General features: G+C 38.9%; 1 protein-coding gene across 1 annotated transcript in view; it reads right to left on the bottom strand.

Moving 5' to 3' along the window:
- Nucleotides 1–13927, bottom strand: part of Dpy19l4 (dpy-19 like 4) — a 57612-nt gene that overhangs the window by 12432 nt on the left and 31253 nt on the right. Inside the window, exons 12-16 of the mRNA XM_028769653.1 lie at nucleotides 13408–13566; nucleotides 11491–11610; nucleotides 6817–6937; nucleotides 2823–2879; nucleotides 1675–1757 (exon numbers count right to left, since the gene is read on the bottom strand). Of these exons, the coding sequence (XP_028625486.1) occupies nucleotides 1675–1757; nucleotides 2823–2879; nucleotides 6817–6937; nucleotides 11491–11610; nucleotides 13408–13566 (540 nt within the window). The remainder of the gene's footprint in view (nucleotides 1–1674; nucleotides 1758–2822; nucleotides 2880–6816; nucleotides 6938–11490; nucleotides 11611–13407; nucleotides 13567–13927) is intronic.

Below are 13927 nucleotides of genomic sequence, written 5' to 3'. Positions count from 1 at the left end.
TTAAATATTTTTTTGGTTCCATACCCTTTATTTTCCATGTCTTAAAAACAACAACCAGCACCACCAGGGTCTCACTCTGTAGCTCTGGCTGGTCTCAAACTTACAGTGATCGTCCTGCCTCAGTCTCCCAAGTACTCAGAATCACAGGGTTTGTTCTTCTAGGACTTTTAAAAAAGGTTTTTATCCATTTTTTGTAGTTTGTTCTTTCATCAGAACTTTAACAAGTTTCAACATAGTTATCTGGAAGTCTCTACTGGGGATAAATTGATCACAAAAATGGCTGTAGTAATTCTCTCTCTTAGCCATGGATATGGAGGCAGATGCTAATCTTTGCCATGTGATGGCTAGCTTCATGTCAACTTAACACAAGCTAGAGACACATCTGGGAAGAAGGACTCTTAACTGAGAAAATGTCTCCATATGATTGGCATCTAGACAAAGCTGTGGTTCATAATTGATGTAGGTGGACCCAGTTCACTGGGTGAGGTTCCATTTCTGGGCTGGTAGTCCTGGGTGCCAAGAAAGCAGGGTAAACAAGCCATGGGGAGCAGTCAGTGAGCAGCACTCCTCCATGGCCTATGCATCAGCTCCTAACTGCAGATTCTTGTCCTGACTTCCTTCAATGCTAGACTGTGATGTAAATGAAATAAACTCTTCCCTCCTCAAGCTGCTTTTAGTCATGGTGTTTTATTACAGCATTAGCAACCCTAAGATAGGCACAACAGTATAGACAATGTGCCCACTCTATCTGCTCTTGGGAATTCCCTAGCTGCTATATCATAAACAGGTGCACATACCACAAGACTGTAAGTCGGGTTAGTCTGACTTCCAGTGACAACTAGCCAAACACAGGCAAGCCAAAGAAGTCATACCAGGCTACCCAGCCCCACCTGAGCTGGCCCAGGCCAGAGGAGTCTTCTCTAATGTTACCACTTGCTGATCCACAAAAATGTGTAAAACATTAATCACTGATTGATTATAATCAATAAAGTTTAATGATACTCTGCTATATGTCAAAAATGAAAAAATACAAATTATTAGAAATTGCTATAATACAATTCCACTGTTCATCACAAAGAAGAGCTGATAGTTGCTATGCTGAATTTTCTTATTTGTTATTTTGGGATTTCATGAAACTCTTTATGGAATTCTGTATAGCCTGAGTTGAGGAGGAATCAATTCAGGAATACCTTTTATGAACATTTCACTATCTTGGAATTCCTGAATCAAGCTCAAGCCCATGTGAACTCAGACCCATTGCCACAAACTCAGAGATTAATTAGACTTTCATGGCTGTGGTTGTTTCTAACCAAGAGCTAACAGAAGGAACAAGGCTACCTGGAATATTTTGTTACTCCACGCTTTCACTGGCAATACAGCCTTTTCTGAGTCCCTGAGTTATCCACCTTCGGCTTATGAATAAGAAAAGGATGTCCGCCCCTAGAGTCCACATTTCTGCTGTGTGGAAGTGAGGGTCTCCAAACCTCTACTCTCATACTTACCAATGCTGCTTCAACATTAAGATGAGTTTATTTAGAAAATTAGAATTACAAAGTAATGATTCCTGAGTTTACAAAAGAACACTTCATTCATTATTGTCCCCGAATTCATGAGACAGCATGCAATGACTAGTTAATGACAGTTAATAATAGTTTTGAGCAATTTGGTCCTTACTTTATCCAGGTCATAAGTTCCACTGTATCTGGATCATAGAATTCCTGTAGCTCTGTTAATTCTGTAATTAATCGTGGAAAAAACTAAAACACAAAACAAAACACCCAGAGGTGTAAGTAACTGGAAAGCTTAAAACTGTTTCAGAGTATTCCAAAAGACCAACTTGAAGCATGTTGACAAGCCAACACTGCCATGTTCCTGTCCTCTTCACTGACCTGGTCATTCTTTTCAACAGGAATAATTATAATTTTACAGTTTACTCACTGCTTAGATTTAGTAACTAATGTTATCACTACACAATCATTGGTTATATGGTTTATATATACACATATTAAATTTTAAAATTCAAGGACAAATATTTTGAAGTTGATTGGCAATTAGTTTCCTGCTATATTATGTTAAGCCAAAAAATTATTTCATTTTACAGATATTAAAATTGGAGTTACCAAAATATATTTAAATATTAAGACCTACTTATTATTCTAATTTTGTCAATTATGGTAAGAATTTACAATGGCATTAGACTGAAGAAAACTTCATTAGATGGAATTCTAAAAATGTTTTAGGCTGGATGAGATAGGGTACTTGTATAATCCCAGCACTGGAGATGCTGAGTCAAAAGGATAACCGTAAATTCAAGGCCAGCCTGGGCTACATAGTGAGACCTTGTCTCAAAAGATAACAAGCAAATGAGAACTCATATACATAAAATACATAAATAAGTACATTTTAAAAATGTTTGGGGAGCAAAAGTAGGTGGTACATGTCTTTAACCCCAGCACCCAGGAGGCAGAGACAAGCAGATCTCTATGAGTTGGAGGCCAGGCTGGTTTACATAGTGAACAGCCAAAGAAAAAGAAAGAAAGCAAAGAGAGAGAGAGAGAGAGAGAGAGAGAAAGAGAGAGAGAGAGAGAGAGAGAGAGAGAGAGAGAGAGGGAGGGAGGGAGGGAGGGAGAGAGAGAGAGAGAGAGGCAGATTGATTGTTTAGATTGATTGTTTTGGCTATCTTATTAGGAAGCAACAGCAACATTAAGCAACATTAAGGACATCAGCTTTTTTAGTGTGGTGTCTTGACAGAAGCTTCCTATACACATACATAAATTTATAACTTATAGATAAGTACATTTTCATAATATAAAATGTCTTACCTCTTTCCACAAACTAAGACCTATAATAGTAGGCACAGCCATGCTCAGAATAAGAGCCTAAAATAATAAGACAAAAAGAGTTATAGGTAAACACATTTTAGAATATATGCTAGAGGTATTAGCATTGACATAGACTGACATCAACATGCATCTAGTTCAAAGTGAAGTGTGAAGACTAATGTGTTTCAAACAAACTGAGGTGTTGGTAAAAATATTTGCTATGTAAGGAAAACCATCATGGGGAGGGAGGCATAGTGACACACACCTCTAATACCAGCACTTGTGAGGCAGAAGCACACAGATCCGAGTTGAAGGCCACTTGGTCTACAGACAGAGTTCAAGGCCAACCAGGGCTACACAGTGAGATTCCGTCTCAAACAAAACTAAACAAAATTAGTGCTAGGTGCTAGAGAGATGGCTCAACAGTTAAAGGGTATTTACTGTGTTCTTGAAGAGAAGCGGAGTCAGTTCCTAGCATCAGAATGGTGGCTCATAGCACACCATACATAACACTCTCCTAATGTCCACATGCTCATGTACACATGTGGTTCATGCCTTTAATCTCAGGCTCAGGAGCCAGAGGCAAGATAATCTCTGGAAGCTCAAGGACAATTTGGACTACATAGAGAGATTCTGTCTTTAAATAAATAAAAGAACTTTAAAAAGAAATTAAAGAAGTCAGTGCTTAGTTGATCTGAATTTATGGTTGCCTGTAACTGAGATAGTCAGGAGGGTTGAGGATGTGAGACCAGTGTGAATTACATAAAGTGATTCTATCTCATGGAATGAACTAGGAAACATTACTTCCATAGAGGTATTTCAAATAGCAAACAACATGTAAGAGTTTTTAAGAGACTTATTCTAGTTTCAGTATGAGTGTGTACCTCTGTAACAATGTGCATGTTAAGTGCTGTGCCTAAGGCAGGTGGAAGGCATCATGTTCCCTGGAGATGGGCTGACAGTAAGGTGGTCGTCGGACGGACACCTGATAGGAGTGCTGACAGGCTGACGTGGGGCCTCTGCTCATGCTCCTGACTGCTGAGCCATTTCTCCAGCCCCAATAATATGTGAAACTTCTGTCAGGGTCCTATATTATAAGGGGCTTACAAGTAATTATGAATTGGCATGAAAAGTTAACAGCAAAAGGCACTGAAACCACACCCGCAAAATAGCTAGCATAGGTCACCATATTATGTTAAAATGAGAAAACAAATTCTGGAACTAAGACTGAAAATACTTATAAGAAGACCACTGTTAAACATAATTTATCATCTTTTGCCCAAACATGTTCTTCCTATTCTACTTGTGGTAGGGGTTTTGCTTGTTTTTTGTTGTTGTTTTTGTTTGTTTGTTTGTTGTTTCTTCTCTTTCAAAACCATTAAAAAGTATGAACATTGTCCTCTCTCCCTTCTGTCCAGATTCCTACATTTGGGAAAATAACAGGGGTTAGGACATCCAAACACAATGGTTAAACCTCATTCAGAGAAATCCACCCTCATTATGAAATTTCCCCTGCCAGGTAAAAAGTATTCTATAGCATTAGGTACTATTTCCCCCTTGTTGGGATCCAAATGGAATCCTCAGGAATATGAGTCAAGCATTCTACTGAGCCATACCCCAGTCTTCCACCCCCTCCCCAGCCTGCTCTTTTTTTTAGACAGTATCTTGCTGTGTAGCCAAGGCTGATCCCAAACTTGGAATTTTCCCATCTCAACTACTCCAGTTCTATCACACCTAATTCTAACATTTTATTTATCTTTATTTTAAGCAAGCAGCAGAACAATGTAAATTCTCTTCATATGGGAACATACATAGATCAAAGTAAAGCCAAGAAAGAAGATATTTAAAACCTGAAGTCCGTACTGTGTGTGTCTGTGATCACAGAAAGCTGAGACAGAAGGATCACTATGAGCCAGGAGTTTAAATCCAGCTTTAGTAACAACAATAAGACAACAATTGGAAATAAAGGCTACAATATTATCTTAAATATTTTAAAATAAACAAATAGTTCTTGTCATTCATAGGGCAGTTAGAAAAAAATTTGATGTTGAAAAGGAATTTTAAGTTAAATAGTATAACAGGAAGTCTTAATTCACTAATACAAGTAGTTAAGAATAACAGGTCAGCTAGCTTGCTAACCCAAGGCCGTCACAAAAGATGCAGAGTTGGTGAAACAAAGGTCAATTGAGTGCTCCATAGATCCACTGCCTGTGAGAGACAGGAAAGGTGCTCAAGGGCAAATTCCTCAAGAACGAGAACATTATTGAAACATTCATCTGTTCCTGTGATGTTTGACTTAGCCTTCTCTGGAAAAACTCCCACCCAAGGTCCCAGATGGTGTGTTAGCATTCGTACTGGGTCCCAAGGCCACAGGAACCAGGGATTATTCTCGTGAGATTAGTCCTTTCTCTGCCAGGGATCTGCTTACACACATTACAGATATTTGAAACAACCAATTGTGTGTGACTGTGCCACAACCCCCTTCTTGCCCCCCCTCCTTTGCCTTTATTAACCCTAAGCTTTTAGGCCTCAGGGTCGATTCCTCTACCTCTTTCATGAGGAACGTATCAGCCGAAGCTTCAATAATAAAGAACCTGACTCATGTGATTGCAGCAAGACGGTCTTTGGAGGTCTTTGGGTTCGAGTCCTTTCAGGGTCTCCCTTGGGGGAGTCATTCAATGTCACCTCATATTACTAATTCATTTCAATTTTTGCCTTTTCTTTTATAAGTTATATAGATCGAAATCCATTTGTTTAAACCGAATATTATATGCTGAGGGTGGTGCTCATGGCTGTAAGCTACCTTCTGAGAAGCTGACACAGGATGGCTATGGGTTTGAGGATTCCCTTATCTATGGAAAAAGACCCTGTCTCAAAAAAACAAAAGCAAAACAAAACGACCAAAACCCTAAAAGCTGGGTATGATGGTGCATGCCTATAAACCTAGAATTTGGAAGATTGGAAGATGGAAGATCAGGAGCTCAACTATATAATGAATTCTGGACTAACCCGGACTACATTCAACCCTGTTTCAAAAACAAATGCCAAATCAATAAAACAATAGGCAGGAACACAGCTGAGCTGTCAGAGACCCTCACTAGCACATAAGAAGCTCTGGGTCCGGGCTGGAGAGATGGCTCAGCGGATAAGAGCACTGACTGCTCTTCCAGAGGTCCTGAGTTCAATTCCCAGCAACCACATGGTGGCTCCCAACCATCTGTAACAGGATCTCATGCCCCCTTCTGGTGTGTTTGAAGAAAATGACAGTGTACTCATATAAATAAATAAAATAAATAAATCTTTAAAAAAAAAAAAAAAAAAAAAGAAGCTCTGGGTCCAGGCCCTAGCACTGCATATCCTGGCGTTGGGGAAATGTATATCTTCAAAAGACCAAGATAACCCTCACTACACAGTGAAATCCAGGCCAGCCTGGGACCCTGCTGAAACAAAAACAAGAAAAGAAAAATTTTAAAAACTGTTTATCTATCATAGTCTACTTTGCTACCCATAACTTGTTTTTATGTTGCTGTTGTTGTACTGTTTTTTTGTTTGTTTATCTGATTTGTTTTTCTTGTTTGAGACAAGGTTTCTCTGTATAGCCCTGGCTGTCTTGGAACTGCTCTGTAGACCAAACTGACCTCAAACTCATAAGATTCATCTGTCTCTGCTTTCTGAGTACTAGGGTTAAAGGTGTGAGTCACCACCATCCCTCTGCCCCAGTTTTCATTCACTAGTATTTAAATTTTTTGATGACATTTATTTAATTGTGTGTGTCTCTAAGTGTGTACACATGCAGCTGCACATGTAAGACAATTGATGGGAATCAGTTTTCTGCCTCCATCATGTGGGGCCCAGGGCTCGAACTCAAATCATCAAGCTTGGTGCTGGCATGGCAGGTGCCTTTCCCCCACTGAGCCATCTTCATGGCCCTAACATTTTATTTTGTATAACTGGAAGATAAACAAGTATCAAACACAAAATAACAATGACTTACCAACAATACTGGGTGTACAGTTCTTAATCGAAGCCACTTTAAAAGTGTCATCCAAAGTTCAGGGGAGCATACACCAAATGCTGCCAACATGCACACATAAGGAGTCCAAATGAATTTCAAGCTGGAAAAAAAGTCACATATCACACATCCTATTCCACATCATCTGATTTCTCTTTTCTAAGTACTTTTTAACTACCCACAAAATATTAATGAAGAATGAAAAATCTTTACTTCTAATTTTCAGCAACAGATTAGTACCCAATTTTTTGGTTTTGGTATTTTTTTTAAGATTTTTATTTGTTTGTTTTATGTATCTAAGTACACTGTCGCTGTCTTCAAACACACAAGAAGAGGGCATCAGATCCCATTACAGACGGTTGTGGGCCACTGTGTGGTTGCTGGGAATTGAACTCAGGACCTCTGGACAAGCAGTCAGTGTTCCTAATTGCTGAGCCATCTCTTCAGCCCATTGCTATTTGTTTTTAAGACAAGGGTTCATTGTGTAGAGCAGGCTAGCATCAAACTCACAGATCCATAAGTCTCTGCCTCCAAGTGCTGGCAATAAAGGTGTGCACCCCCACTCAAAGCCCTTTTCTTTCCTTTTCTTTTTTCTTTTCGAGACAAGGTGATCTCACTCAGTAGTCCAAGCTGTCTTGGAACTTACTGTGTAGAATAGGGTAACTACAGTGAGTCTCCTGCCTCAGTCTTCTGAGATTACAGGCATGAGCCACTATAGCTTTTCCTTTTGTCTTTGGGACAGGATCTCACCTGGTAGCCAAAATTGGCTTTAAACTCAAGGCAATCCTCCAGCTTCCACCCCTGAGTGCACAAGCTACCATACCCAACTTTCCTCTTTATTTTTTTTTTTTAATTTTATTTTTTAGGTAAGGTATTAAGTATCAAGGCTGGCACGGAATTTGCAATGCAGCTGAGCCAATGACTTTGAACTTCTGGCTCTACTGCTTCCACTTCTGCAGTGCTATGAGTCACCTTGCCCAGTTTTTAATCTGTTTCATGTAAACAGAAGGTGACCCTAGGGTATAGCTCAGTAGTAGAGTGTTTGTCTAGCATATATGAGGCCTTAATTCAACTCCCAACACCACAAGAAAAAAAAAAAAAGGATGGAGAGAGAGAGAAAAAAAGGGACAAAATGGAAAATGGTATGTTTGCTTTGAATTACAATTTAATAATAATAAATGAGCATGCAAAAAGCCTCCCAAGTTACCTTTCATCATATTTATTTTCATGCATTATAGGACCCAGAAGGGCTGCTATGCCCTGGCTGAGCCTTTCCGTATGCTGCTGTCTACTAAGTAACATGCTGCGGTTCCTCTAGGATCAAAACATCCTGACTAAGGCATGCTGCCCCAGGGAGGGAGTTTACACTTGACATCCTATTGCCCCCCAGTTGAGTTCCTGCTTTTTCACATCCTGACTAATACATGGTGCCCCAGGAAGGGAATTTACACTTGACATTGTATTGGCCCCCAGTTAAGCTCCTGTTTTTTCCTGAGTTTGTATTTTTCCTTCCCTGGCTTGGTGTATATATTGAACCTGCTCAATAAAGGCATTGGCATTCTCTCATAACGGATGACCTGAGTCTGAGTATTTCTTTAATCCCCCAGGCCTACGCCCAAGCTCAGTACCGAAGGCAGCGCCAGAGCTGTCAATGCATCTTACTTACTGTGAATAAATGTTTAATCTTGCACACAGAGGGATCTGGCCTCTGTCCCTACTCCCAGAAGGTAACCACCTGCCGAACAAGAGTATCTTTGTGGAGATGCAATGACTACGCTATGCCTACAACTTATGTTAAGAGCATGATTTATTCTGGGGCCCTGGGCCACAAAGTGTCAGTTCAACCTCTGAAAAGGTTTCAGAATAAGATCAGCCACACAAGTAGCCAACTTCATCTGTGACTGAGCACCAATAAAAACTGTGAACACAAAGAGGCTTCCCTGACAGCTATGTACACTGTGCACACCGGGTTTATACTGCTCCTCAGAAACAGGTACTGTCTGTGCCATCTCTACAGTATGACAGCAAGTAGTATCCCATGTCTACCTCTCTCCTAGACCCTATTCTGTGTATATCTTCATTAGCTCATTATATAGACCCTTTTTGCTGAAATAAGTGGTAACCCACAATACAATGACTTTTCTGGTTATGTCAATCCTAGTAATAGAACCCAAAAATGTTTTGGGAAACTTCTGAACTTGCAGTTGGTTTTTATAAGTAGGGATGGCCTTAAGGATTCCTGAACATTTACTATCTTAAACTGAAGAGGCATTCTATTTTATTTGCTAAAATTGACTAATATATAAAGATTTAAAACATTTGCTTGGGTAAGGAGTATAGACTGGAGTATATTGTTTGTCTAGCTTGTGCAAGGTCCTGGGTTAGGTCTCTAGCACTGCAAAAGGTGTGAGAGGTGGAGCCTCAGGGTGTCAGATTTTTGAGGCTTTCAAATTCAAGGTCAAACTTGAGACATTATTTCAAGACAAAACAAAACAGCAACAATACTCTTCTGATCAATGAAAGGATTTTCATAAACTTTAACAATTTGGCATGATTTTATGTAGAAGCAGACTAAGGGAGGTTTGAAAACTAAAAACTCACAAATAAAGATATGGTTTTTAGGGTTGTCATTGTTATTTCTGTTTTGTTATGGGAAAGAGGTCTCACTATGTAGCACTGGCTGGCCTAGAACTCAATATGTAGACTTTGAACTCACAGAGATCCATGTGCCTTTGCCTCCTATATAACTGTGATATAACTTATCTGAATATTAATAGCCGTATGCTACATGATGGTGTTTTGCTCAACAATAGACTGCATACATGACGGTAGTCCCACAAGATAACATTGCCTAGTGAGGTCGTGAAGGGGTTATCTGAGCAGGCACACCTGTGAAGCTCCTGCACCACAACCCTGCGTATCATACTGTACTGATGTGAAGTGACAACTGACTGCGCGTAGATACTTGCCTTAGCAAATTTTAAACATACTTAACATAAACAAACTTAACACAAAAACCAGGAAGAAATGAAATATAAACACTTTGCCTTGTCCATACACCAGAGTATCAACAGGCTAGTTTTCCATTTAAAAGCAATAAAATAAAATAGAGAAAAACCAAACCCACCTCCTTCAACCCAGCCCAGCTCCAGTCTACCTACTGTAAGACCTACTGCACATCACTGTACTTCTCCATATTTCCTTACCCTCCAGAATGCCCTACGTGCTTGCCTATTAAAAAACTTAAGCAATGTGAGCCCCTCTGCCTGGGATAACCTTCTCCCTTCTGTTAACAAGTTCAGTTTACTCAGCACTCAGCCCCTCAAACATCTTTTCAAACCATATCCTGACTTCAAATGTTCCCACAGCACCATTTACCCTTCATTCATTGCCAAATTATAACTTTAGATTTGTTACATAGTTAACATCTGTTGTCTCCATTAGGCCAACAGTTACAGAAAGTAGAAACCAAACCCTGTGTTCATGCTGCTTACCATTGTACTTCAAGTATTTAGCATGATACATGAATCTTAGAAGATATTCAATAGTATTTTAATAAATGAATAATTAAATATCAATTTGCTATATTTTAAAAATCTTTGTTAAATTTCACTTAATTTTAAAAATTTGTATTTTTATAAATTAGTGTATTTTTCATTTATTTTATGTATATGAATGTTTTGCTTGAGTATACGTACAGGCCAACAGAGAATATTGGATCCTTGGAAACTAGAGTTTTTCATATGGTTTTAGAGACCTGATTTATGTGGGTGCTGGGACGATCTTTTGCAAGAGCAGCAAGTACTCTTAAGCCATTTCTCTAGCCCCTAAAAAGTTTTTCTGTGTTTTTTTTCAAGAGAGAGTTCTTCTGTGTAGCCTTGGCTGTTCCAGAACTCACTATGTAGACCGGGCTAGCCTCAAAGATCCACCTACCTGCCCCTGCCTCCTAAGTAATGAAATTAAGAGTACCACCTGATGCCCTGAAAGCTTACACTTTCTTAAATAAAGTTTTAGGAACTGCTTTAAATGTACTCACTAGCTCAGTATAAAAGGTAAGCATGGAGCTGGAATGATGTTAAGAGCACTCACTGCTCTTCCAAAGGTCTTGAGTTCAATTCCCAGCACCCACATGGCAGCTCACACCTGTCTGATGCCGTCTTCTGGAGTGCAGATATACATGCATAGAAAGTACCTAGGGCTGGAGAGATGGCTCAGTGGTTAGGAGTAGTAACTGCTCTTCCAGAGGTCCTGAATTCAATTCCCAGCAACCACATGGTGGCTCACAACCATCTATAATGGGATCTGATGCCCTATTCTCATATGTCTGAAGACAGTGACAGTGTACTCACATACATAAAATAAATACATAAACCTTTGGGGCTGGAGAGATGGCTCAGCAGTTAAGACCACTGACTGCCCTTCCTGAGATCCTAAGTTCAATTCCCAGCAACCACATGGTGGCTCACAACCATCTGTAATGAGATCTGATGCTGTCTTCCAATATGTCTGAAGAAAGCAACAGTGTACTCACATATATTAAATAAATAAATAAATAAATAAATAAATAATAAAAAGAAAGTACCTAAATACATAAATAAATAAATTCTTTTAAAAAATTAGCTTAATAATGACAAACTGCTCAAGCAGGGCACTTACCCTTCCATAAGCATTGCAAGAGAGCCCAGCAAAAGAGTGTGAATTACATGATAAATTATTTCTGGCCTTTCTCCAATTCTTCCATCTTCAAGAGTTCCAGTTTCTTTCTTGGACTTACCACTATATAAAAAAAGAAAACATGTTTGCAATAGTTTGGAAAAATATAGATGAAAAATCAACAATACGTTATCAAGTTTGAAGGCTATACCCAAAACTGAATTTCTTCTCCTTTTCTAAGATCAGTTATTCCTGAACTAGCAATGCTAATCAATATAAACTACAAAATTAAATTATAAAGATAAAAGAGCTAGAAGTAATCATCTTCTTTTGGTTTGTTTGGACACAGAGTTTCAACACTAGGTCAGGCGGGCCTAGAACACATCTGTAGCTAAGCTTGCCTCTACTCCAGGCAGTCCTTTTGCTTGAGGCTATATAGAGTTGAGATTGCAGGTGTGAGCCACCATAGCTAGCTTCAAGTTACTTTTTTCTTTTATTGTAGTGCTGGGGGTCACCAAGCATAGGTCTTTATACATTGAATAAGTGCTGTATGTATTGTCAGTGGTAAAAGAGAACACACTGTATAAAGTAGGTCAACTGACTGGGAAGTGACTGCTAGTACTTCTCATATGGATTACTTTGGGATTTTGCAATGGAGTTTCATGTAATCTGACTAGCTTTGAACTTACTATGTAGCCAAGGCTGGCCTTGAACTCACAATCCTGAATTCACCTCTCAAGTGTTGGAATCACAGCATTCTACATCACCTCTCAAGTGTTGGCATCACAGCATTCTACAAGTATCTATAACTACCTTTCTAGCATAATGAACATTTAAAACAAGTATATTTATAGTGACTTTTACTTTGTTACTGTTTTTGTTTTCACTTTTCATTTTTTGAGACAGTGGCCTAAGTTGCCTTTGAACTCACAATTCTCTTAGCTCAGCCTCCTGAGTGTTTAGATTATAGGCATGTCCCATCATATTCAGAAAAAATCTAAGTAATTTCAAATCACACTTGTAGCTTCATTTCAATTAAATTACATATATGTTTATATATGTATATGTGTACATATATGCACAATGTGTATATATAAATCATTTGTGTGTGTGTGTGTGTGTGTGTGTGTGTAACCCAAACCACCTGAGAGATAGGGTTTATCAGTGTAGCCCTGGCTAACCTGGAACTTACTTTGTAGACCAGGTTGGCCTCAAAATCAGAGATAAGCCTGCCTCAGCCTCCTGAGTTCTCAGATTAAAGGCATATGCCACCATGCCCAGTCAAATATATTATTCTTAACTAAGTTAAAATTTTAGTAAATTATTAAATGAATCTGTAAAAGCTTAATCTATTACTTATATGTCTATGTAAATACTTAGAGGTATAAAGCTAAACATCTGCTTTTCTGATTAATTAATTTATAATGACCAATAAAGAAAGAATAGACTTAGATGCTCTAAAATAAACAGTATTGAAAAGCTGTGAGGTGGCACACACCTATAGTGTTAAATGATTTGGAGACTGAGCCAAGAGAACTGCTTAAAAATGTGAGTTCTAGGTCACGTGGGAGAGCACAACAAAACCTCTTGCTCTCCTTCCTGTCCCCCTTAGAGCTGAACCCAGGGCCTCGTACAGGCTAGTTAAGGGTTCTGCCACAGCACTACACCCAAATCCCAAACCCCGTCTCTTCAAAAAGAAAATAAAAATAAAAAATTTAAAAGAAAAGAAACACTGGATCTGGATACAACTTAGTGGCAAAGTATATTCAACATGTACAAGGCCCTGGGTTCTCAAACCCTAGCACCAGACCAACACACACACACACACACACACACACACACACACACACACAACTTAAAATATTTTATATCTTTAGGATACATTAACTAGTAATACAATTGATTATTATAAATACTTACCTCATCCTCCTAAAAATAACTTGTGTTATAGAAAGAAGACAAATAATTAACACTAAAACATAGAATGGCAATAGAGAAGATTGTGTCAATCGGAAAAAAAAATCCTGGGATGGTGCCTGGAGAGATTCTTGACAAAGGAGCCAGTTCAATGTAAAATTCCTACAAAAGACAAGACACAAGATATTAAAACATGTGCTTTGAACTGATGAACATAAAGGTATTTTAAAAATCTTGGTAAAAATGAAGATAAAACACATTCTCTAATCTACTCATTTGTAACAGCAAGGGTAGGCTGCAGTGAAGCACACGCCTTCGTCTAAACTGCTCACAAACGAAAACACTGTGGCTTCTTTTACTAGAATGTCAGTTAGTAAATCAAGAAATAAAGACCCTCAGAAAGGCTTGTGGCCGGAAAGCTGAGTCCCCACCAGCAGTGTTCTGGGGTAGAAGCTATAGGAACTGATTAGGTCATGAACTGGATGGATTCATAACTAACGGCAGTCCAGGGTTAGGTCACTGG

The sequence above is a fragment of the Grammomys surdaster genome, unplaced genomic scaffold (genome assembly GCF_004785775.1).
Source record: "Grammomys surdaster isolate TR1022 unplaced genomic scaffold, NIH_TR_1.0 64, whole genome shotgun sequence".
NCBI lineage: Eukaryota > Metazoa > Chordata > Mammalia > Rodentia > Muridae > Grammomys > Grammomys surdaster.
Note: the sequence above shows the minus strand (reverse complement) of the source record. Positions and strands in the feature narration are given on the sequence as shown.